Source organism: Armigeres subalbatus, chromosome 2 (assembly GCF_024139115.2).
Source record: "Armigeres subalbatus isolate Guangzhou_Male chromosome 2, GZ_Asu_2, whole genome shotgun sequence".
NCBI classification, from domain to species: Eukaryota; Metazoa; Arthropoda; class Insecta; order Diptera; family Culicidae; genus Armigeres; species Armigeres subalbatus.
Genome location: NC_085140.1, coordinates 58,694,794 through 58,721,613, shown reverse-complemented (window position 1 = coordinate 58,721,613; position 26,820 = coordinate 58,694,794). Strand labels below are relative to the sequence as shown.

Below are 26,820 nucleotides of genomic sequence, written 5' to 3'. Positions count from 1 at the left end.
TTTTTATAATGTTAGTAAGTGGTATAAAGTTAATTGCGGCTAAGTCATGCATAAAAACATTTAAAATCAACGCCAAATGTTTCATTGCGATTGATATTCATTATACTAAATTTTACGACTCGTCAATTTATAACAAAAACTTTGCCTTCAAGCTCTTTATCGAAGATTTTTTTTTAAACTTTTCGACGATTTCTGTTATGATTTACATGTCATCAGAACCTCGTTTTTACTAAATTCACATATCACTGCAGCAGTGATGCGACGATAGGGGTCCTCACGAAGGGGTTCGCTATGCACCCCCTCTTTTAAAACAAATCCGCAATTTTATCTAGCACCTTCTTGAGCAGTCCCATCCGGTTGAAGGTGAAGAAGTGCACCAGCTTGACTTCATCCGGCCGCTCCTGGCGCAGTGTCCGCACCAGTTCGACAAAGTGTTTCACCACGAATGCTTCGAACGCGTCCGGTTCGTCGAGGGCGTGTGAGTGAAGCATGGCAAGCACGTCCGGCGGTGGGTTGACCCGTGTGAGATTTAGTACCGTTTCCAGCTGGTCGTACGTGGCCGGCAGGAAGATACCGGGTACGATTGGGACGGTGATACCCGCTCGGCGGCACTCGTCCACGTACTGCAGGTAGGATGCGGCATCGTAGAGGGTTTGCGTCAGGATGAAATCCACGCCGAGATCAACCTGCGGAGAAAGATATAGATAGTAATGAGATAGTAAGATCGTATCCAAGAGTTTTATGTTTATTCTAAATAACATGACCATTGCCCAGAGTACTGAAGGAATAGTCTATTCGCCTACCCATCATTACTTCAATATGGCGTCCACTTTTTTTTTTTTTTACTGAATGCTAAGTTCCAACATAAAATAGCTATAAACAATGAAGGCTCTCTCCGACCTATATAATCATTCGAAGAGTAACTTTTGAAATACCGAACTTTAAATTCAAGTTAAACATACATTTACATTACAACACATTGTTACAAAACAAAAATACGATATGAATAATATTGAAGTTTAAAAAAACAAATAAACCCCAACAAACTGCAAGCTCAAGCAGCACACATGTTTTAAAGAAGTTACGGTAACTCATATAAAAGCAAATTTGGTTAGATTTTAGTTGCTACAACCAAATCAGTGTAAGTTGTGCTACTCGGGAGTTTCTTCGGGAACAGGCGTTTCATTCTTCTGGAATTGTCCATTTCGATTATTCCAGGAGTGTAAAATTATGAACTGGTATGAGTTTCCGAACTGGGGATTTTTTTTGTTTATGGCATGGTCGGTGATGAACAAATGCTAATAAATGATCCAAAGGTGAAAGCACGCAAGGGAGTTATCAACAGCTTCATATTGCCAAACGTTCTAGATTGGAAATGCGTTGATCGGCTCGGATATTTTTGTAGCGATGTTATTACCGAGCCAATCTTTCTCAGTGACCAACAGGGCGTGTGCTACCGGTCGTAGGTAAAAACTATGGGAATTAAAGTCAAATTTTCTTGAATTTATCGAATAAAGGCACATAGCCGAATTCTTGCAATAATCATTCTCCATATTGTTTGTATAATGCAAATCGATATGAATGAGTATTAAGTATTGTCTACAACACATACTTCATCAGCAGCCTGCGCTCGATCAAGTAGAGGTTACATGAGGTGGTGCCAGATCCGAGTTGGTTGTCAGATCCCGAGCCGACCACATAAAGCTACGTCCATTTAGAATCCGGAATCATTTATTGTATTGCAGCGGCACGGAAAGTGACCGCTGCAAGAATTATTTTACAGCGGTTTGTATACCTAGGCGCCCACTTGCTGTGGTATAAATTTCACGAAGTTTCGTGCAGCGTGTCAAAAATTATTCCAGATGGAAGCCGAAAGGAGAGAAAAAAGTCTGCACACCCACGTTGATAATCCCGCTCATCGACGATGGAACCTAGGGTATTTGTTCATATATCAATAACAATAAGGCAATGCGCATATGAAATGCATTAATTTCTCACCCAATAATCAAGAAACATGAGAATAATTATGCTCACCCCACGTAATTTTTAATTGAGAACAATTTGGCAACTTCAAAAATGAAATTATTATCACATTCTAGAAATATTTAGCTAAAAAACATCATCACCGCCATGTACCAATTTCAATAACATTCAAAAACAATTAATCCCATGCTTGTACCTATATCAATAATACTGTTTCCAACATAAAATACGCACACTATTACTTGTGTGTATACGTAACGATATGATTGCAGTGATGCCGAATTCGTCAATGTTTTGTATTTGAGTTGAAATATAATTACAAAATTGCAGTTTTTTTGTAGTTTTTCAACTTATCAGTTTAATTTTATGTTTGTAATAGATATTTTTTTCGATATACCTTATTTTACAAACATAAGAGTTGAATTTCACAGTGAAAATTCATTCAAGCATTTTTGAAATAAAAATCTAGGTCGGCAACCCTTGAGAGTACTGCAAGCCATGTAAACAGTTCGGAATACGGACGAGTATAATTTAGACGTTGTTCGAAATAAACCTATATCAAACTATAGGAAATCGCGTTGGTTTTTCAAGTATAATTATATTTATAGTGAAAATGTGATGTGTTTTAAGTGTTGTGAAGTGAATTTTGAAAGAATACATTTGTGTTGACTTGAAATTGAGTGGAAAACAACGGCGTGAAAACAGATGAATCTGCTAGTAGCAATCGAGTAGTGCATCAAACCATCAGTTCAAAGGTAGGAAAATGAAAAAAAGTGCTTTATAATTTTATCTTTTAATAATTTGATTCTTGTGAATTAAAACATTACATAAACAAAATCTTGAATAATATTTCAAACATTCAAGAATGTGTTCTATCCATTATTGTGTACATACGATGTAAGAAATTGTAATTAAATTGATTTTTTATTTGGTGTATCGACGGTTGAGATTAATATACGGGCTGCAGATACCCTACGTCAAAATGGATTTCGGACAGCTTCCTAGCCAAAAATTCTACATGGTGACGACACTAGGAGTAGTTCCTGCGAAGTTTAAGTTTGTTTTTTGGACAAACTTGCAAAAAAAATGGATGATTTTTTCAAGGGATATGCAACTGTGGGGCAAAGACCTAAGTGTTTGTGGCGAATAAGACGATGGACTCGAAGCTGTACAAGGAGGAATGTCTCAAAAACTGCGGTCGACCTTCCATAAAGCCCATAAAGGTCCCGTGAAGTTTTGGCCAGATTTGGCGAGTTGCCACTACAGCCGGGAAGTCATCCAGTGGTACCGCGATAATAACGAAGATTTCATCGATAAAAACATAAATCCACGCAACTGCCGACAGCTCCGGCCCATTGAGACATTTTGGGCAGTAATGAAGCGGAAGCTTAAGAAAAGTGGAAAAACAGCTCGGGACGCGACTCAGATGACCAAAATGTGGAACAAATGTGCCAAGGAAGTTGAATCCGGAGGTGTGCAACTTTTGATGAGAGGAATTAATAAGAAGGTGCAAATTTTCACTAGAAACAAGAAGAAATTATTTGTATCAATATTTTTTCCTTAAAGTACAGTGAATTACCCTTGTTTTGATGTATTAACTTTTTTTGTACGTCAATCCGTTACCGAGATACAGATAATTTTATTATTCCGGATTCTAAATGGACATAGCTTTAACCGAAGGAAGAGTTCGTCAATGGATGTTACAGACTTAAAATAAATCGCAGATTTCTGTGAAATTTCACCGAAATCTCAACAGCAGAACTGTTCGGTAAAAATTTTACAGATTTTTTGGTAGTTTTGACAGTTGAACAAAGGAAAATACCGCAAAAAATCGGTGAAATAATTACCGAACAAATCTGCTGTTGAGATTTCGGTGAATTGAAGCAAAATTCACCGAAATCTGTGAAATGATTTAAGTGTGTAGGTTCAATCAAAGTTAAATTCACGTAGGACGAGTTAGTATCAATCTCATCCGATTCCACCACTTGATTGTAACATTACAGATATGTGTTTCAACTTCAAGAGTATGTAACGGTGTCGTTCACACTTAAAAAATACCTTGTGATTATATTTTATGCACATAAAAGGAGCGGCCTATTTTTCGTAAAATTACATTTGATTTTAATATTACATGGCTAGTAGGATCCAAAAAATACACGTAATGGCGTAAAAGCCAGCTTCTGGAATCGATAGCTCTTACATCATGACGTGCGAATATTTCATTGGTTTTGTTGCTACGTACTTTTAACGCCGGTATAATAGTTGCTTGTTGCTGTGATAATTTTAGTGCAATGGTATAAGTTACATTCGCAGGAAAGCCGAAGTAGAAAGAGATATAATTTAGCCATTTTTTTTTCATTTCCGGTTTCTTTTCTCACTCAATCAGTCACGGAAAAGTTTTCTTATGAGTAAATTCAAATCACTGAAACTACTTCTAGGTAGTACTAATAGCACAAACTCATACCATGTGACACCTATTTGCGGATCAGTAGCTTACTCACCAGGTTAATTTTCTGCCTCAGAAGCTCAACAAACAAATATGACTACACTACAGTGTTGACCAGTTATAAGCTTTGGATTTTCCATCCAATATAAACAACATCAAATCATGTCCAAGCACGTATCACAGAATTCATAGAGACGTGCTTTATTTCCAACTTAAAGGAACACGATGGCGACGACTGTAGGAATATTCTTTGGTCTCAGCGAGATAATCTTCCGCCGATGAAACTACATAGAAACTTCACATAAAAAATATTACTTTAGCGTCTTTCGGTAACATAGGGGGTCATTCCAAAGTTTCAAATTTGGGACCTTCACGAAAAGAGGTCAAGAAGTACGAGGCAATAACTCAGCCATCGCTATAACAGGAAATGGGCTTTCATACCATTTTCATCTTCTATCCTATACCTACAAGTTGTAGGCTACAAGTTGACTAGTTCTAGCAGGAAACTGTTAGAATTTGAGATGAAAAAAGCTCGTTTCGGCATCCCATTAGAACATACCACCTTTTCATTATTATTGCATTGGCAACCCGTCAACCAAGACAAGACGAACTTCTGTCATTGAACCTAACCCTAACCTAATAAAATTCCGCATGAACTCGTGGCGAATACAGAGGTGTTTTAAGCTTGCAGTAGGCGAGTGATTGCATCATCAATTCCTTCCCATCCGCGATAGACCGTATAGATGTGGCCTGCGCCGTATCGATTTTTTTTAATATTAGAGCTCTCGGACTGTTCACAGTGAGGTTGGAGACCAAATCCTTTGCTTTCATTGATTCCTTGTGCAATTGCGATTGGTCTGGTCAATCACGATATGCACGGTCATCATGCTCATGCTCATTGAAAATTGGCCCGATCGATCCGAAGTTGTTGACAAAACATTGTTTTCTTGCCAAGGGTCTCCATTAGCATTAGCATTGAGCAGTTCGCACAAATTCGTAGGTGGTACAAGCCAAGACTATTGTAATGAGAGTAGCATCACTTTCATCCGTTACCACAGATATTGATTTGGGACTAATCACTAACTCTTAGATGCACTCTCCAATAGTTGAGATCTGTCCTGGCCACGTCCTTGCGAATGCTGAGGAAGGGGAAGGATGGTTAGTTGGACACCTACTTAAGAAAGTTGCAGAGAACTCTGCGACCTCTCATAGGATCCACGGGAGGTTTTGGGATTGTGTGGAAGGTTATAACAGTAGGAATCGATTAGGTAGAACGTGAAACACAGACAGAACTAAGATAGAAATACAAAGTAGGAAAGAGACGAGCCTGGAATTGAACCCACGACATCCTGCTTATAAGGCAGAAGTGGTAGCCACTAGACCACCGAGCTCGTCTTGTTTTTCTTGCCAACGGTCTCCATTGGGAACAAAAATCGAAATACATTTTTTTTAGACATTTTCGAAATGAATTCAAAAGAACATAAAGAAATGTGAATTGATTCAAATTATGGATTCTATGGGAGCGGGCCATTTGGCATAAAGTCATTTGGCATAACGCCATTTGGCATAATGTCATTTGGCATAAAGGCCATTTGGCATAACGGTCATTTGGCATAACGGACATTTGGCATAATTGTGACCAGCGTCAAAAGTGAGGGTCTTTTGGCATAACGGACATTTGGCATAATTTTTTTTGCGTTCGCTAAATGGTGACTAAGTGGTGCGGGAAACACCCCGGAATAGTAAATATAACACCCGTCGATAACAATATTAAAAATTCAATGCAAAAGTAGGCGCATGCCCGGATTAGAGCAGTGGTAGATGTAATCCCTTCTTTAAAAATTGGCGTGTGGCCGTATTATGGCAATGAAGGATGTGATCCCTTCTTCAAAAGTAGGTGCTTGTCCGGATTTTTGCAATGGAGGATAATATCCATCATAAGATCATATTATGATCTCTTCTTTAAAAGTAGGCGCTTTCCCGGATTAAGGTCATGGTGGATGCGATTTCTGCTTTAAAGGTAGGGGCTTGCATGGTTATGGCAATGTAGGATGTGATCCCTTCTTTAAAAGTAGGCGCTCACCCGGAATAGTATAATGGTGGATGTGATACATTCTTAAAGACGTTTACCCGGAATGAGGCCATGATGGAAGTAATCCCTACATAAAAAGTAGGCACATGGCCGGATGAAGGCCATGGTGGATGCGATCCCTTCTTTAGAAGTAGGCGCTTGCATGGATTATGGTAATGGAGGATGTGATCCCTTCTTTAAAAGTAGGCGCTTGCCCGGATTATGACACTAGTGGATAAGAAAATTATTTTGAGCTTTTTAGTGGAATGTTTTCACCTGTCATAAGACGAGTTTGAACAATCCCATTGAATTCCACCACTTAATTGTATCCTGACAGATACGTATTTCGACCTCAACAGTAAGGCCGTCTTCAGTGTCTTGTACTTGACTCGACTCGAGTCGAGTCAAGTACAAGACACTGAAGACGGCCTTACTGTTGAGGTCGAAATACGTATCTGTCAGGATACAATTAAGTGGTGGAATTCAATGGGATTGTTCAAACTCGTCTTATGACAGGTGACAATAGTGGATGTTATTCCTTTTTTTAAAGAAGGCGCTTGCCCGGATTGAGGCAATGGTGGATGTGATCCCTTCTTTAAAAGTAAGCGCTTGCCCGGATTATGACAATGGTGGATGTGATTCCTTCTTTTATAGAAGGCGCTTGTCCGGATTGAGGCAATGGTGGATGTGATTCCTTTTTTAAAAATAAGCGCTTGCACGGATTATAGCAGTGGAGATTTGATTTGTTCTTTAAAAATAGGCGCATGTCCGGATTGAAGCAATGGTGGATGTAATCCCTTCTTTAAAAGTAGGTGTGTGGCCTGAATTGTGGCAATGGTGGATGTGATCCCTTCGTTAAAAGTAGGCCCTGCCCGGATTATGGCAATGGTGGATGTGACTCCTTCTTTATAAGTAGGCGCTTGTCGGGAATAAATCAATGGAAGATGTGATTTCTTCCCCGAGTAGCACAGTTCAGATTGATTTGCTTACAATAATTCATATGTGACTTGATTGGTTTTAGTAACTCGTCTACGATAAGTGTGTTGCTTGAGTTTTTGAAGTGAGGCGCTTGCCCGGATTAAGGCAACGGTGGATTTGATTCGGTCTTAAGGCGCATGCCCGGATTGAAGCAATGGTGGATGTAATCCCTACTTTAAAAGTAGGCATTTGGTCGGAATAAGTCATTTATGGATGTGATCTGCCCTTAGAAGTAATTCTGCCGTTTTGTTATTTCGTTCTTCCGGAAAATGTCTACCATCAGTCTAAATTTATCAGAATACAGCCTCGACCTACTTTATGTACGCTAAACATTACATGAAATATCCCTTTTGCTTTCACAGTTCGAAATTATGCCAAATGTCCGTTATGCCAAATGACTCACCCTTTTCTTGCACTTCAAAATTATGCCAAATGTCCGTTATGCCAAACGACCATTATGCCAAATGGCCTTTATGCCAAATGACCTTATGCCAAATGGCGTTATGCCAAATGACTTTATGCCAAATGACCCAGACCCGGATTCTATCCCCCTAGCGTTCTATTTTGACCTCTATCGTTTACTTCTCATAAGACGAGTTCGTACAACTCCATTTTCTACGACTTGATTGTACCTTTAACAGATATGTATTTCGACCTCTACGGCCGTCTTCACTGTCTCGAACATCCTCCGGAAGTTCCTCCAGGAATTCCTCCGGAAGTTTCCCGGCAATTCCTCTGAAAGTTACTTAAGAAGTTCCTCCTAAATTCCTCCGGAAGTTCCTTCAGCAATTCCTCCGGAATTTCCTCCATCCGGAGGGTCCTCCAGGAATTCCTGCGGAAGTTCCTCCAGGAATTCTTCTGTAAGTTCATCCAAGAGTTTCTCTAATAGTTCCTCTAGAAATTCTTCCTGAAGTTCTTTCAGAAGTTTCTCCGGTAGTTCCTCCAGGAGGTCCTCCGTAAATTCCTCCAGCAATTTCATCGGAAATTCCTCCAGTAGTTCCATCAGTAATCCCTCCAGCAATGTTCTCTAATTTTTTTTTCCTGAAATTGCTCCGAAAATTCTTCCTGGAATTTCTCCAAAAATTCCTACATGAATTTCTCAGGAAGTACCTCCAAGAATTTCTCAGGAAGTTCTACCAGTTCTCCAGAAAATCTTCCAAAAAATCTTCCGAAATTCCCTCAGAAATTTCTTCTGGATCCACCAATTCCACTAATGTGAATTTTCCACTTCGAGAACTCTACACAAATTACCTCGAGAACTCTCCAGAAATTTCCTGTGAATTCCTTTTGAAACTCATGTGGAACATCATTCACCCACGCTCCTGGATTTCTACCGGAAATTCCTCCAAGAACTCTCCAGGAACATCGTTTAGTTTTTGTTCCCGTGCTTACATAAATTCGTCTGATTTTTGCCCCAGAAATATCTTCAGGAATTCATCAAGAAAATTCCACCAGGAACTGCTCCGGGACATTCCTTTTTCAAGAAAAAATTCCGATAAAAAAATTGTGTCGGAGTATCCGAATGAGTTCCCAAAGCATTTCCTGGAAGACTTTCTTAAGCAACCTCACTAGACCTAGAGAACATCGCGAAGGAATTCCTGGGTGGGATCCCTTGAAGAATTTTTTTTTGGAAAAATGTTTGATGAAATTTCTGATGAAGTGTCGGGTGGATTATTCCTGAAGAAATTGTCGAAAAGACTCTTAGAAGAATATCTAAAAAAATCTAGGAGAAATTCCAAAAAAGAGTATTTTCTAAGGTTCATATGAAATTTCCGGAAGTAAAAAATTTTGGATTTAAAAAAAAATCAAATTGAAATCTGAAATAATTTCAAACTAAAACAACAATAAAATCTAGTAGGAATTTCAGAGGGCGTGCTAGAAGCAATTCTTTGATTCCCTGAAGAACAATTTTCAAATTTTCTGATAGATTTCTCGGGAAAAAATGCCTATCATATCTCGAGTTTAGTACTATTTCATTTATTTCCAATACGTTGTAATCTTTACAGATACGTATTGCGACCGCGACTGTAAGGCGTGTCTCGTAGTTGACTCTCATGACTCTCCTCATAACAGATGATGACATTCCACTAAGAGAGCTTAATTTTTTTTTCTTATTTATGTTTGGTCAAGAGTAACCTCCATATTCAAATTTCGGTTGCACACAAATTTCGTACATTTTATGGGGGAATTTTTCAATTCTTTCACGGGAAAAGTTTTATCTTGCTTGTCCAAAGGCCTGTCTGAATAAATTTAATTTTATAATAATTGGAGCACAGTTAGCCATGTTGTTTCAAAACAACTCTCTTTTTTGTCATTATGAACAACCTTCTGGAATAAACAACACTGTTAACATTATTGTGTGTACAGTGTACATTGAGAATGGGTAGCTAATCCCAAGCCCCATTTATTGTGTTCTCTGTACAATTTCGCAAGTTCTAGTTAATCACGGAGTAGCAACTACGAATTGTCCTGTTATAATGCTCATGCTCATCATGTACGCAATCCACTTATGAAATAAAACGGTACAACCTGGAAAACTTTTATTTTTACTGGAATCATAAATATGAGCACCAAACACGTAACAAATAAATTATATTGTTAAAGTCATAGCCGCTTTACATATAAGTTCAAGAAAACCAAAAGATATATGTGAACCCGATGCCATGGAGTTGTCATAGTTGTTATCAAAGTCATTTTCAGCTACACCTACTTTATTTACAAAACCTGATTGGCTTGTATCGGGACCTGAAAATATGATTTCGAGAGTACGTGCCTACTGTCACGACCAACCGAAGTTTCTGTTTTGTTCGCGAGAACATACAATACTTGTTTGGTCAATAATGTCGGAAAGAAACATTCTTATGTGAAGAGTCACAGTGAGTTAGTGTTTTGATGGCTGCTACTATGCATTCGGCTGAAAACTTTTAGAAATGTTTTTTTTTGTCATTCGACGTGCTATTTTTTTTCGAAGTTTCGAGCTACGTTGAGGTTGATTGATTACTATCAGGCTTCACAATTCTCACTCATATAAACTAAAGATTAGACTGGCCCAGTCTAGTAAAAGGTGAAACGGTCGAAAATTGACCGAACATAATTAAGTTATATAAATCACCAAACTTTATTTCTTTTTCAAATTCAACGGCTAGAAAATTCAGAAAAATTATTTGACTAGGTCTACGAGTTTCTAAAATATGAAGACCTGAACCCTGAAAAATCGTGGTAGTTTCGACTTCGACAGTCAGCTAATTTTTTGGATTGTGTACTTCAGGTACCGGGGGGAAAATTGATAATTTTTTTAAATTAATTAATATATTAAATTTAAATTATTAATTAATTAAATTAATACATCCAAAGGTTATATCATTCAGCAGCAAATTTAGTCAAGATTAAGATACCTAACTCACAATAAGTAATTGTGATAACAGAAAATAATATTTTATTTATTTCTTGAACATGGTGAAGCTGATCAATGATACCCCGATGATCAATGTTCCCCCGGATTACGTTACCGAAGAAAAATCTTGCATGAACCTACCCCATCTTGAGAAAATGCGGTTAGAAAAAAATCTCTCTGGTCATTTTTATGCAAGCAGATCTTCTAAGTGCAGTACTGAGTACTAAAGATAACATTATTTGCAACACTTTTCAATTTCAAAGTCTTTGTACTACAGGGTGTCTGCAAATTATCCGTACATCAAGACAGGTTTTTAAATATTTTTTGGAATAAATTAAAGAACCAGCATGCATTGCATGTTATTATAATAGGACTACATAAACCAAGCTGAATTTGTTTACATTAAAATGAACCCTGTATCCTGAGTTGTACGCCTTCGATCGTGTTGGAAAAAAATCACGATGGCCGCACGTTTCTTTACAGATACTTTTCACGCATTTTTGACGATTGTGACATGATTTCAAATGTCTCGATAATATATTCGCTGTTTTGATGGCTGTTGATTTCAAGATGGACCATCTTCTTCTTCTTCTTATTGGCATTACATCCCCACACTGGGACAGAGCCGCCTCGCAGCTTAGTGTTCATTAAGCACTTCCACAGTTATTAACTGCGAGGTTTCTAAGCCAGGTTACCATTTTAGCATTCGTATATCATGAGGCTAACACGATGATACTTTTATGCCCAGGGAAGTCGAGACAGTTTCCAATCCGATAATTGCCTAGACCGGCACCGGGAATCGAACCCAATCCAAATCGGGTGAGTAGGAAGGCAATTCCTTTTTGTTCGGAAAATCGAAAAAAAAAAGCATTCACAAAGACTTAATTTTTTTTATATGAAATGACGTGTTCTCAGAATATACATCTGTTACAGTCTGCTTAGTTGTTATGCCCATATAGCTACCGATTCAGTCCATTATTGTCTGTTTTCGCTTTGTAGAAGCAAAGTATCAAAATTTGTACGGATAATTTGCAGACACCCTGTACAAATGTAGCAGCCGAAGAAGAAGAGTCCACCAACCAATATCCTCATTATGAAGTGCAGAATTCCGAGCAGCACAAGTCAGTCAAAAATGGTTGCAGCAACTTGATTGTGACTGAATCTGGTCATATATGAGTTCCAGTAGATTATGTGGAACATGCGTGCTGCTAGGGATGCGTCATGCATCTTACTTCAGCGAAACAGCTATTGGTTTAATTCATAGGAACGAAGAACATGCTTGTTGCAAGATACCTCGCGTGTTGGATTATCTGCAACATACGCTCAGGCAAACAAAGTACAGTAAAGTTAATATATAATATTTGACTCAGGCTTCTAGTTTATCGCTAAAAACTTCAAATATTTCCAGTAATAGTTTCTGAACAATTTCGTGAAACAAATTAGAGAAAATCTATAAACAACGTCAAACAAAAATAAGCACACCCAACACTTTACGCTTTTTGAATCAATTTTTCGAATAAAGCATTATAATTAATTTACATTTCGAGTTAAAAAAAAGTCCGAAAGTAGGCAATTACCTATGTTGAACTGCAAAGCTGCAGTCAATCACCGTTGTAAGTTGTTGGTTGAATATTCATATTTTTTTAAAGTTTTATTGTCTATTCAATCAACTTTCAACACGTAATCAACTTTGCTCAGGTTGCGAACGATATACCTAGAATCAAATTCTGTTCTGAACATCTTAATTCTTAACATGTTATCATATACTAATGTTTGTTTTGCAAGTTACTCTTGTGTTGACGACGGTACCCGTCTGTGATTTACTTCCAACATTAAATCTGGGTTCGGCTGGGTTCGGGTCCCGGTGCCAGTCTAGGCAATTTTTCGGATTGGAAATTGTCTCGACTTCCCTGGGCATATAAGTATTATCGTGTTAGCCTCGTGATATACGAATGCAAAAATGGTAACCTGGCTTAGAAACCTCGCAGTTAATAACTGTGGAAGTGTCTTGCTAATTACGCAGTGCAGCGCTGTAGCCAGTGCCTCACAACCGTGTTCAAACAGCTCTCCTGGTAGTTGGTCAACTCCTGGGGCTTTGTTGTTTTTCAGCCGGCCGATCTCCTCCTGGATTTCCTGGAGATTCGGAGCCGGAAGTCGTATGTACTGCGCGCGTGCTCCTAGGTTCATTACCATACCGCCACCGTTGTTTGTCACATAACCATTGAGGTGCTCTTTGCAGTGCTACCGCCACCTTTGGCTCACCTCACGCTTATTCGTAAGAAGGTTCCCGTTTATGTCTTTACACATATCGAGCTGTGGCACGTGGCCCTTACGTGAACGGTTTAACGTCTCATAGAACTTTCGTGCGTTATTAACTCGGTACAGTTCCTCCGTCTCTTCACGGTCTCGATCTTCCTGCTGGCGCTTTTTCCTCCTCCGAAAAATCAAGTTCTGTCTGTTCCGCGCCCGTTCGTATCGTGCCTCGTTCGCCCTCGTGCGGTGTTGCAGCAATCTCGCCCATGCTGCATTCTTCTCCTCAACTAACTGCTCACATTCGCCGTCATACCAGTCGTTTCTCTGATCCGGTCTGGTGCCTCCAATGGCGGATCGAATATCTCTCCAGCCATCTTCAAGAGACGCTGCGCCTAGCTGCTATTCCGTTGGGAGTGCCACTTCCAGCTGCTGCGCGTAGTCTACCGTCTTGTACCCGCCCAATGTTTAGCCGCGGCGGACGACTCCGACGCGTGTTGTACACTGTCGAGAGTTTTGAGCGCAGACATATTGCAACGAGGTAGTGGTCGGATTCAATATTCGCACTGCGGTAAGTGCGTACGTTCATGATGTCGGAGAAGAATTTACCGTCGATTAGAACGTGGTCGATTTGGTTTTCCGTTTCTAGATTAGGTGATTTCCATGTGGCCTTGTGGATATTCTTGCGGGGGAAGAAAGTGCTTCGGACTACCATTCCGCGGGAGGCTGCAAAGTTTATGCATCGTTGTCCGTTGTCGTTCGATGCGGTATGCAGACTATCCGGTCCGATGACCGGTCTATACTTTTCCTTCCTTCCTACGAAGCGTTCATGTCACCGATGACGATTTTGACGTCCCGCAGTGGGCATCCATCGTATGTCTGCTCCAGCTGTGCATAAAACGCTTTTTTCTCGTCGTCGGGTCTCCCTTCGTGTGGGCTGTGTACGTTGATGATGCTATAGTTGAAGAATCGGTCTTTTATCCTCAGGCTCAGATTGCACATCCTTGCGTTGATTGGCTGCCACCCAATCACGCGTTGGCGCATCTTTCCCAGCACTATGAAGCCGGTTCCCAGCTCGTTGGTGGTGCTACAGAAGGTAGCCGCTCGATGCCCGCTTTTCCAAACTTTCTGTCCTGTCTAGCAAATTTCCTGCAGCGCTACGACGTCGAAATTGCGGGGATGTTATTCATCGTAGATTATCCTGTCGCAACCTTAAAGCCTAGCGACTTGCAGTTCCATGTTCCAAGCTTCCAATCGTGTTCCTTTATTCGTCGCCTATAGGTTGTTGCCGATTGTATCTAATCGTATTATCTTCTATGTCGTTCGTAATAGTTGTTTTTAAAGGCGGCTCATAGGGCCTACGCAAACCTCCTGTTTCGTCAGAGGGCCGTCGTGTCTGGTCTGTTTAGCGTCCCACCTAACACCAGGACTTGGGCTAGTGCGCTTTGAGCGGCACACGGCCGCTTTGTCGGAGTCTACTTGCGGATACATGCAGCTTGTTATAGAGGTTTCACAGAGGCCACTGTTAAACTCCACCAAACTCCTAGGCAGGCACCACAACTCGCAGATGGCATGGGGAGTGATCGTCAAGTCCTTGGATATAGTCCCTGCTGCCCGCAGACTTCATACAAAAGTCAATTTCAACTGAAACTGAAAGTCACTATTTGGTCACTTTATCTGCAGCTGAAAGTCACTATTTGGTCCCTAATAGGTCCCTAATATAATTTGGAGATAATAGCCGATGAAGAATTAAATCACATTTTCCATACATAACTTTTTGAAAATCTAATGAATTCAAACATTCTGCGTTATTGTTGAAATTCTGCAGAGATGTTTCTCATTCAATGAGTTAACGTGGAACAATTTAGATCAATGGAAAAATAATTATTACTTGAACAATCAGCTTATGCAAATTCCTAATAGGACTAGTATGCGGGTGCATTCAATATGGGACGAGGTTGGTTTGGTATTTTTCCACATTTCTCCCGAACAAAGTCGCAATTTTTATCATCTTATGTGGGAGTATGATAAATTTGGAAGCTATTCAAGGAGTTATCTCAAAAGTGACGAAAACCCAAATGGGGCTAATATGCGAGTACCGGCGGTGCAATATAAATCAAAAAACCCAACTTAATTCACCGAGTGGTGACACTGCCTTTCTCGCATTTAGCCAAGACACCAACCTTATATGGCGCTTACATAGTTCGATTCAATTTTCTTAATAACTTTTAAACGCAATGGTCGGTCATTATCAAATTCAATAGTGATCAACTAGGGTTTGTCCCCCGTCGAATGCAACTTGTTGCGAGAAAATTAAGAATTACTATATGAAAAAGTGGCTAATGTTTTTCGGTTTTCGTGTGCACACACACACACACACACACACACACACACACATACACACACACACATACACACACACAGACATCACCTAGGGGCAGCAGGGACTTTGTCCAAGGGCTTGACGACCCCTCCCCATAACCACTGCGAGTTAGACCGGGACCATCGTCCCTAGCCCCTAATCCCAAGGCGTCAAGCGACCCGTGCCGAGGGGATGCATGGCCAGGGGGGTGAAATAATAAGCTAGGCCTTTAACGGAGCCTGTGGGGTACCTGGGCACCCTCCACAGTAATTGTCCCTTACCGCGTCATGCTGGGCTCTGGCGTGGTGGACCTCTTTTCCCGAACAACTCGTGGGACCAAAATGGAAAACCAAGTCAATTCTTCAATTAGTGGTAGTAGTGTAGGCGACAACCCCTTCGCAAGAGGTGGGTTGTTCAGGTCTCCGCCTAGGAGGCCAGAGGCAATAGTCGGCAGCTCAGTGCGCAGCGCCAGCGTGGGTCACTCAACCTTCCTCTCGGCTATAAAAACGCCGGTAGGGGTTATTGACGGCCCATGGCTTGTGGAGGCGATGAACCGCAAACGCGATGGGCTTTCGGCCTTCGAGGTGGCGACGGAACAGCTGGACGCCATCATCGACTTTGCGTCATCGAAGCATAATATCAGCAAGGACCTCAAGAGGAGCTTGCAGAAACTTCGAAAGTCGATGCTGGACGCCAAGCTGGAGAGGGCGGTCAGGACGGCCAAGTGTAAACCTGAGAAATCGGTGGAGTCGAGGTCTACCCAGACTGAGGCCCAAGGATTCGCGGACTCGGGTAAGGTTGAATCGACCGAAGGCGTGCCAGCGAAGATGGTGGTGCCAAAGTCTACCCAGACTGAGGCTCAAGTATTTGCGGGTACGTCGGGGGTGATTGCTCCAATGGAGCAGACACAAAAACGGGGGAGACAGTCTCCAGGGGATGAGCTCCCTGGGGGCCGCTCCAAAAAGCTGAGGATTACTACCCCGAACAAGGGTAGTGGGGCTGGGAAGCTGAACCCCGGCCACGTACCTCCAAAACCGGGGGAGGAAGGACCTGTAAAGGTCCGTCCACTCAGGAAAGACGGTGATAAGGGTTTACGGCAGGCTGAAAGTTCTCAGCCGCACCAGACCAGGGAAATAGTGGGGGGTGACGCCTCCTGGACCCTGGTCAAGAACAAGAGGAAACCGAAGACGTCGAGGGCCGAAAAGAAGGCCCAGGCGAATGAGGGTAGCAAGAAGTCTAGGGTAGGCGCCAATCGCTCCAGGGGCGATGCCCTAGTCATCACGGCGGACGAGGCTAAGTACTCGGATGCTTTGAAGGCGATGAGGAGTGACGTCAAGCTCGGTGAACTCGGTGCCGACGTACGTCGAATAAGACGTACCCGGATGGGCGAGATGATACTCGAGCTGAAGCGGGGCGTCTCGCAAAGAAGTTGGACGGAGGAGGTCCTAGGCGAGACGGTCAAGGTGAGGGCACTCACGACGGAGGTGAATCTAAGGGTTAAAAACCTGGACGAGATCACTGAAGTCGAAGAGCTCGTCACGGCACTGCGGCGACAGTGTGAAGTGGAGACGACCACCGCAGCCGTTCGGCTACGGAAAGGTCCGGCAGGGACGCAGGTAGCATTGGTTCGGCTATCTGCAGCGGACGCCTCCAAGGTAGTCAAGTTAGGGAGCGTCAAGGTGGGATGGTCGGTATGCCCTGTGCGCATATACGAGCAACCCGAAGTTTGCTTCAAGTGCCTGGAACCGGGGCACAAGCAATGGGACTGCAAAGGCCCTGACAGAAGCAATCTCTGCCGACGCTGCGGATTGGAGGGACATAAGGCACAATGCTGCACGAACCCTCCCAATTGTTTGATTTGTTCCAGCAAAGCTGTGAACAGCAAGCACCCCTTGGGGGGTTCGATGTGCCCGGCGTTTAAGCGTGCTACAAAATCAAAGTGCAGGTAACGCAGCTGGCTTGCTCGGCCTCGCCCGAGTGTTTGGTGTGCGCAGGTTTAGAGGAAACGGCGAAACACGTGTTGTTCGTGTGCTCACGTTTTCGCGCAATGCGTGACCACATGCTTGCCACATGTGGTCTGGACACTACCCCGGACAACCTAGTTCGGAGGATGTGTAAAGATGAAGTTGGCCGGAACGCCGTTTTATCGGCTATCGCCCAAATCGTCTCGGAGCTACACAGGAGGTGGCACGTGGACTCAAGGATGGCTAGTTCAGGCGCAAATAAGAGGTGGTCCAAGGGATCGGAGTCGGCTTCATGGGTCATACCGGTGGTCTTGCTCTGTGGTCGAACTCGATCCTTTTATCGAACAAGTGGCCGCGCGAAGAACAACATGGTATCGTCGCTTTCGCGGCGTCGGTCAACCGGGCGGGTTTCGAGCCCGAGGACGGAAAGGGGTCCTCGTCAAGGCTGGGGCAGGCGTAGGCCTCGCGTCGGCAAGTCCCTCTGTGTGCTGGCGAATAGGCCCTATCGCAGAAAGGTCAATTTGGGGTGCACGCGGCATCATCATTCTTGATACCAGTCGTGCAGAGGGAAGCAGGCGCGAAGTCGACCCTTCCCACCTTCCGAGGACATAGGGCGTGGTAAGGCCACCTGGAAAGCCGGCAACGCGCTGGCACGATACCATGGTGTTCTTCTAGAAAAGCGAGTTACGATTTTCGGTGCTGCAAGGACACGCAGCTAACCTCGAGGGTGCGTTGTGCACTGGCCCCCCTTTGAAGCATTACTTTCTGGTTGTACCGAAGGGACTATAAGCTTGGCGGCAATGGAAACGGTTTAGCGGGTCGGGAATGTAGTCCTGCCTCCCTCGGTGATCCCTAACCCCGCACTTCCTGGTCAACCCAGGATGTCTGTTGAGCAGATTCCCCCTCCATTGTTTAGGAAGAAAAAAAAAACACACACACACACACATCCACACACACACACACACACACACATACACACGGACAGACATACATTTTTTTCAGCTCGACGAGCTGAGTCGATTGGTATATAACATCATGGATCTCCGAGACTTCTATAAAAAGTTCGATTTTGGAGTGAAATGATAGCCTTTCGGTACAACTTTGTTATACGAGAAAGGCAAAAAGGTTTCTAACCCCATTCCCGGCATAACATGCGTACAGCTGCATTAATTAAATGATATTAACGACAGGATGCAACTTTTCCTGTCATTTGTAGGCCATCTAATATTCCAATGGAGTTTACTTCTGCTTAAAAAATAGCTGTCTTTGCACAACATGGTTTAAAAAAGGATTTTAATGATTTAAATTACCGATGTGCAGCACTTGCACTTGCTTTTCCGGCACACTTGAATTCAATTTAGGATTATCTATACGTATTAAAAAAGGCTACTGGTCTTCAGGCAGCACGGTGTGGCTAGAAATTATTGTCCTGAAGAGACTTTTCTGTTGTTTGAGGATACATTTTTAAATGTATTTCTTCAATCTTTTATTAGTTCTCTCACTACGATAAAACAAATAGAAAGGGTTAAAGGGTGTAAAAAAAGAATCATTTTATAGTGAATTATTGCTCAAACGATAATTATATCGACAGCTGTGACGATTTCGAGGTAGGTGTTTATTTGATGATACCGTTTAGTAAAAGTGAAAAGATTTACTTCGGCACAGTGGTGTTGCGATGTAGGGCGAAGATTTTGAATCCAACGTTTTATTTTCTATAATTGGGGTAATCAGAAGAAGAATAAATGTTTGAATAACATTTAGTATTGTGCGTGATATTTTGGAGATTAAAAAAAATATCTATCATGAGCATATTACGCTTTCCAAATAGTATAAATCATTAGTTTTCTGTAGAGTGTACCGGGAATCGGTCCATATGCCCAAGTGCTGATTTACCCTATATGTATATCGTTATTTCTTCACCAAATGTTTACCAAATGTTATTGTTATTGAATACATAGTACTAACTCGTCTTATTATACTTTCTTATGGTACCAATTAGTTTTTCATTGAAAGAAGTAATCTCTTCTTCACTGCAATTTGGAAATTTGACTGGAAATCAATCCAAAACATGAAGAAGACAACATTAATTTACAAACATTGTAATAGAGTTTTTGAAATTATCATTCTAACCTCAGGTAGTCTACGTTACGGCTTATATGTGAAATGCGCCCATGATCACATATTACAAATACCGTAATCCGGGGGAACATTGATCAGCGGGGTAACATTGATAAGTTTCACCATTTTCAAGAAATGAATAAGATATTATTTCCTGTTATCACAATTACTTATTGTAAGTTAGGTATCTTAATCTTGACTAAATTTGCTGCTGAATGATATAACCTTTGGGTGAATTTGCATTTATTCTTGGCCAAAATTTGAACAATAAAATCAACATTATTTTTGAAAACTGTCAAAAAAGCACTCAAAACAAGTATAATAACAAAAAAATAAGCTCGTACCTATATTTATGTGATAAGCAATCTTATTGTTTTTGTTAATCCATAGTTTTTGTTTCGAAATTTGATATATTTTTGTTAAAAACCAGGTAATTCCAATAGCGCGATGTTTTTCTCGAAACAATCGATGCACATCGCTTCAGCGTAAGATATTCCAACTACAGTCGACTCTCTACATCTCGATGTTCTATATCTCGATATCTCTCCCTATGTCGATGGTTTTCTCAGTCCCTTCAATCTACATACATTTTGGCTTTCTACGTCTCGATAACCTCTCTATCTAGAAATCTCTTTATCTCGATGTGATCTGATCGTATTTTGTTCTGGATTCACTCTCCTTATGTCGATATGTCCAAATTTTTGGGCTACTAGACTATCTTTGGACAATAGCAACGAGCTTTTTTGGATCTAGTACCCATTTCAATTTTCCTTCTATTCCTCGATCTCTCCCTATCTCGATAGTCCCTTCAATATCGAGATGTGGAGAGGCGACTGTATAATTGCCTACCTTAAGGCGTTTGCATGCGCTTTCTCTATGGATAAATGATTGATCAAAGTTACCCCAAATTGAGAAATCAAAAAACTCGACAAAAAACATTTTTAAAACTAGTTTAAAATTATCAAACAATCAAGAACAATAGCCTTATACGTTCTACATGTATCAGTACTCGTTTTAAAAATATAAAAAAAGCTATGATTTTCCTTACGGGGGAAATATTTACAAAACAATTGAAAAAATGATCAATGTTCCCCCGGATTACGGTATTCGCATTTCTTGTCGATTTCGAGTTGAGTTTGTGAATCATATTCAAATAATTCTTCTTCAGCTTATCAATAAAATACCTATTACACTTTTTTTTTTAAATATCGCATACAAACTTTTAAGTTGATTTGTTATTGCTAAAATTTACCACATAATCAGTCAAACTGAGATTTTTTCAAATGTTGAAACTCTACTTGAAACAGATGCCCATTTTGTTGATTTTTACAAATATGCGATCACTAACAGTGTACCAGCGTACCAGAAGGAATAATTGTAATATCAACAAATTTAAAAAAATAATTGTACAGTTTTATATTAAAATATGACAGTCCACCTAACAGAATTTCCATCTGTTTTCCGTTCTATGTTGAAGTTTGCTCGAATATCGCTGCAATTATCTATCTCTCGTGACATATGACGCAACAGCCGATGCATATTCGAGAAGAATATTTTTGGAACCTCTCAAAACACCGAGATAATCGACTGGCATATACTACGACGTTTTCTTAGGTTATTATGTGATTTCATTTTTTTTTTGGTTTAGCTTCAAAACCATTTATAATATATCAAACCCCTGTTTCCTGTAAGGAATCCTCTTTCGGTCAAATTTAAACACGGTCGTATGCATATATCTGATTAGCTTGCTTCCAGTCAATTCGCACATAAAATGCAAAATATTTGCATTACTTCGATCGCACAACGCGCACCGAGAGTGTCATTTGATGCATTCTCGTTATCTGATCAGTCTAAGCCACAACTGCTTTAATCGCTGATGTGGTGCACCGCCACACCACAGACCAAGTTGTTATCATTCCACTATCGATGTAGCATGTGATGTTAAATCAGCATTTTTCACCATAAAAAAAAGTCGCGCACTTGTTTTGATGGGTCCGCGCTTGATGCTTCCCAAAACAATGCTAGATGTGTTTAGTTTGTCGGATCGAACTTGTGTCCGTGGCAAAGAAACATTCAACCCACCATCAATGAAAATATCGCTAAAAATAGAGGCAAGCTACGGGGGAGATGATCGTGAATTCTAGTACCGCCCTGGCACCTTACACATATTCGCCAATGTCACTCGTAGCGCTGCTGTCGGTTGCCGCACATACATATCTTATCACTAACCCCCTCGAAAAATCCTCTTCGTCACTTATCACTTATTCACAGAGCACTTTTTCCTATTTTATCTCTTATTGTGATATTTTTTACTGCCAAAAGCCTTACCTTTTGCTTCAGATATTTGACGTCATAGTCGATGGACGGCGACTCAGGATGTACGTAAGGATAGCCTCCCGCGGCAATAGTCATATCAGGATTGTTCTTGCTTCGCAGGTACTCGACCAGATCGGATGAATGCTTGAAACGCTGGTTTTCGCCTACCGTGTCGCCTCGAATAACGAATAGATTCCAATTGCCCATTTCTATAAACTTGTCTACCTGGGTCTCGGTAATATTGTAGCAGGATATGTGATTCATTACCGAGCAGTGCGGCACAATTTTCGCGGTCATTTTGAGCATTGGGGTGTCGACGAATCGCTGATACTGAAGGTTCTGATCCGATATCCACGGTAATGAGCAGAACATTGGCTTAGGATTGAGACGGCTCAGATCCAGTACAAAGTCCTCTTTGGGAATCAACTCGATCGAGTAGCACAGGCGGTCCGATTTCGTCCATTGCTGGATCACTTGTTTGAGATTTCGGCTGTTCTCGTGACTGTGCATGGCTTCGGCCGGACTGGCCCTGCCTCTGTCATATTCGATGCTATTGGGAGGGTCGGATTCGACTGTAAGACGATGCATGTTGCTCGTAATAGCCTCTCGCCCGTGACCGTCTGTAGTGAACGATAATTTTAGACTGATTTGTTGAAGGCAGTACACTTGTCCACCAACACCTACCGACCGAGCTGGCTGAATGGTCACGCGTGTCGTACTGAATCGGGAAAGGAAAACTACCCACCAGTAACAGCTGACGAAATTTGAGCGCTGCCAAAACGAGAGAGCGGAGGTTCTGAGAATTAGAAGCACATTTAGAGCAACAAGCGTGTAGGTTCGTCATCAGCACAGCATACTGGGACTAAACAAATATTTTGCTGTAGGGATCGATCTCGTTGTAAGCAAACAGATGACACTAATCTTATGTTCCGATGGTCGCAGTACTAGAATGTACACGCTCAAAGGCGGACGAATCACGACTGCGGCATGAAATGTATGTAAGGTATTTGCATTTTGCTAGCCACTATCGCTGCCGTCTGCCTGCCAGAGCCAGAAGCGTGACGAAAGTTGTGATTCTCGCATCAGCGTAAATATTGGAACAGGCGTACTACGCGTATTGCTTTGTGATTGATAATAATAGTGTACCGTTTGAATACTTATCAGACTTTTTAGAGTTTCAACGTATTGGGCTCACCATGATGGTATTATTGACTCGTCATTAGTTTTAGTACTGTCGATAAGACGAATTATTTTTCGCCAGATAACATACTCAATATTGCTACTGTTGATGCAGGTTCTACGTAGGCTCAGTGGTTGGATGCGTTGCATAAACTAGACGCAGACGTTGTCTGGTCTTTGAGTCCTAATGTCAAAATTAGTCTTTTGGCTGGGATTGACAATTCAAAGCTTGGCACTAACTGTGAATCGCTTTCCTATGAAGGTTATAGGTATTTCCATATCGTCCTGAATATCTTTTTTACATTGAATAGTATTATTTTTCAGAATATTTTCATGTTTAATTTGTAAAGACTAAACTTCTTGAAATTAGTTCGTTATATCAAAAACTTTAATTATATGTTGTTTATCAGACTTTTAAAATGTTTCATTTATGTTAAGTTTGATGTAAAATCATCATTCAATATTTAAGGTATCTAAATTAAAAATCCGTGCCACTTTTTTATAAGACATCTATGAATTCTATACGGAAATGAGAAACAAACTCAAAGTGTGTAAACCAAGCCTGGTTTTAAACACTTCGAAGAAGGAAACACGGCAGACGACGACTAAAACAAACGAACGAACGGGTTGATGATTACGCGACGCTATGCTAATAGTTCTGCTGCAGTACTAGCTGCAGCACTAGATAGGAAGGTAGTGCGCATTGTTTTTCTATATGCCTCTTTCTCTCACTGCGGTGTCCTTGACATCACTGCTTTAGTTGGCGCCCGCCAAGCGGGAAGTGATTCAAATAATCGAAAGTTCTGTGTCCCTCATGGGCTCGCGTGGTTGCTTGGTAGGCCAACATTGATTTTGGAAACGAGAGTGTACAATTTTTCGTTATGTAATAAGGCTGATGTTCGCGGATGTTCGTCAGCGAGATGATAATTGATGCCAATATTTATCTATATGAAGTTTTTTTCGCTTGTTTTATTGCAGATGGTAAATCGAATAATAACAGCACGAGACCGGACTACAGATACAGAAAGCGGATTATTTCGGAAATTTTCGGTATGGCAAGGTAAGATAGCATTCTTAAAATTCTTTTGACTGATTACCCTTAATGATTGAAACCTTTTAGAGAGGAAGTTCCAAAAACTATAGACAGGTCATCCGGTCAGCATGACGATCACGGTAAGATTAAGGGTATTGAACATGGTAGGATTGAAGATCAGGGGTTCATTAGAAATTCTGTTGTTGACTTACTGATGGACTGCTTGAGAGATTTAGTTGTTAATAAGATAGAAAAGCATAAATTTTAGTTAATGTTCATTTGTATAATTCGCGGAAAGTATTGATATATTTTTGTTTGTTTATTATGGTTATAGTTTATTGTTTGTCAATTTAAATGTTTATTTTAATATTGTATACAAAATTCTTATTAGGCTTTATATGTATTAGACTAAATTGTTTTTGTATTGTTTCAACTTGCTATGATACGAATAATATTTGTTTAAATTCAGTTCAAATCATAATACTTTTAGTATGAAAATCGTAATAAAATATACCATCAAACTATTGTGAACATTTTAGTCCAAAATACAGCAGAGTACGATTACGGTCGGAGAAGTCACCATCGACTCGAAGCGAGAGGTAAAGAATGAGAGTGATGATCGACGACCAACCCATTTTCAACAGCCAAATAATTATGTTTATCCTTATAAGAAGACAGCTAAAGCAATCATAGCCAAGATTTTTTTATGTACAGGTTATCCGACTTCGTCAGTAGATGGGAATAACCAGCGCGGGGGGGAAACATACATTTTCAGTGCAAAACGTAAACAAACGAGCATAAATTCCATACAAAAATCCAAGATGGCTGAGTTGGGGATATTGACAAGTCGGATAACCTGTATACATAAAAAAATCTTGATCTCAGCTTTGACCAGAATTATGTCAAATAGCTCTGCGATTAGCAGCAGGCAGAGACTACTGGTCAGCGTAACAGATACGCCCCACTTCCGTTTCTGAATTTCAGTTGCTATCGGCCTCTGGAGTTCGTTGTTTGAGATCCAATTGTGAGGCAACCACCACCGAATTATGCACCGCAGGTATCTGTTGATAAACACCTGCAGTCGTTGAGCGTTCTCCACTGATACACACTATGTTTCGCTAGCGTATAAAAGATTTCACGTTAAAGTTGACAATTCATATTTTGGTGCGTTCACGTATCTACCTGTTTTTCCAGATATTTCCTAAACCCGCAAAGGCATCCGTGCGCCTATGTCGATCTTGGTATCGCCGTCTGATGCCATTTGGCTACCAAGATATTAGAAGCTTTCAATATTCTCCACTGATTGCCCGGCCACTGTGAAGGTGGAATGGATCGCAGTATTCACATCCCACGTTTTGTTTTGTTGACTTTGATGACTAGACCTGCCGAAGATGTGTAATCTGCGTATCAACGGTGCTATCCAGGAGTGCAACGTCATCCGCCAATCCGAAGTATTTAGATGCTACATAGTTATAGGCTGCCCGCACCTATTAGAATCTCGTCGATTACGATAAGAAATAGTAGCGGTGATAGAATATATCCTTGTCTCACACCGGCTACAACCCGTTGTGCAGCACTCAACACGAGAAGACCACCGACAAAAGAATTCCTCGTACTGTGCCTCGATGAGGCCGATGATTTTCTCAGAAACGTTGACCTGCTCCAGAATGATGCGGAGCGTGCTATTTGTTGTTGCAACAATTCGATGAAGGCCCCTTTCCTATTCATATGGGACAAATATGCGATTCACGGCAGTACAGCTCTTCGATGAACCTACGCCGAACGGAGTATCCTTCTCCACTGGACTCGATCCTGGGCCAATCGCTTCCAGTCGCCCTGAAAATTGAGCGCACTCAAGTCCTCTTCAACTGCAACTCGTGTACGCGGCCTTCGATGAAGGTTAGACTGAGAAGGTGCAACATTTGATGGTGCTCCACAGACACCATAGGCGGGAGAGGGTTAAACAATAGTTGAGCGAATGTCACGGGATCAGCGTTGAACATCTCGGGTGATATGCGAACAACCCCTGGGGCTTAGTTTGATTTCATGCTTTGTATGGCTGTTGGAATCTCTAGCAGTGATGGAGCTTAGGTATTGACGCGTGTTATACGTCGGCAGATCATGCCGAGGTGGTGGTGACCTGACTGACATTTGAAAAAGTTGGGTCGGTCAGTAGTCGTTTCTTTCACAGGCATCGTTGAATTAATCTACGCCCTGCTTAAGCGTTGTGAGATGTTCAAGAGGAGGCGAATGTCCTCGGTTGCTTGTCCCGTCGACATGTCCGTTTCACTTCCTTCTCCAAATCCGAGTATCGTTGACAGGCTAAGATTCTGGCTCCTTGATTTTTGGCTCTATCTCGGCATTGGATTCTCTTCGCTCCTTTATTATTCTTGCTGGTGGCAATGATGGCATTCTTGATGGCGGTCCATCGGTCTCCCATGCTGCCACCTTCCGGAATATCTGCAGCACGTGACTCCAATTCTTCAACGAAGTACCTTTTCACTGTGGCATCTTCGAGTTAGAACGGTTGTCCAACTCCCTCCTCCTGTCGACGAATCCGCGCAATGCGCAGGCGTATTTCACCGATGAGAAGGTGATGATCAAATGTGATATCAGCATTACATACGTTTATTCCGTACATCAAGAAGGTTCCTTTTTCATTTTCGGCTTACGCAGATGTGGTCGATTTGGGTTTCTGTAAGGCCATCGCGGGAGATGGACGTGAC

General features: G+C 41.4%; 2 protein-coding genes across 9 annotated transcripts in view; one reads left to right on the top strand and one right to left on the bottom strand.

Annotated features, from left to right (window-relative positions):
* LOC134208706 (5,10-methylenetetrahydrofolate reductase) lies at positions 1–22,856 on the bottom strand. Its single transcript, XM_062684523.1, has 3 exons — positions 22,567–22,856; positions 21,895–22,502; positions 1–686 (listed from the first exon to the last, which is right to left on the bottom strand). The coding sequence occupies exons 1-3, from the start codon at positions 22,724–22,726 to the stop codon at positions 306–308; spliced, it is 1,149 nt and encodes a 382-aa protein (XP_062540507.1). The 5' UTR covers positions 22,727–22,856; the 3' UTR covers positions 1–305.
* The window catches only part of LOC134208696 (double-stranded RNA-binding protein Staufen homolog 2), a 99,733-nt gene that overhangs the window by 59,557 nt on the left and 13,356 nt on the right, over positions 1–26,820 (top strand). For 6 of the 8 annotated variants that reach the window (XM_062684508.1, XM_062684514.1, XM_062684510.1 and 3 more), the window contains exons 7-8: positions 24,040–24,121; positions 24,182–24,234. In XM_062684508.1, the coding sequence (XP_062540492.1) occupies positions 24,040–24,121; positions 24,182–24,234 (135 nt within the window). The other 2 variants (XM_062684511.1, XM_062684506.1) reach the window with 2 other exon arrangements.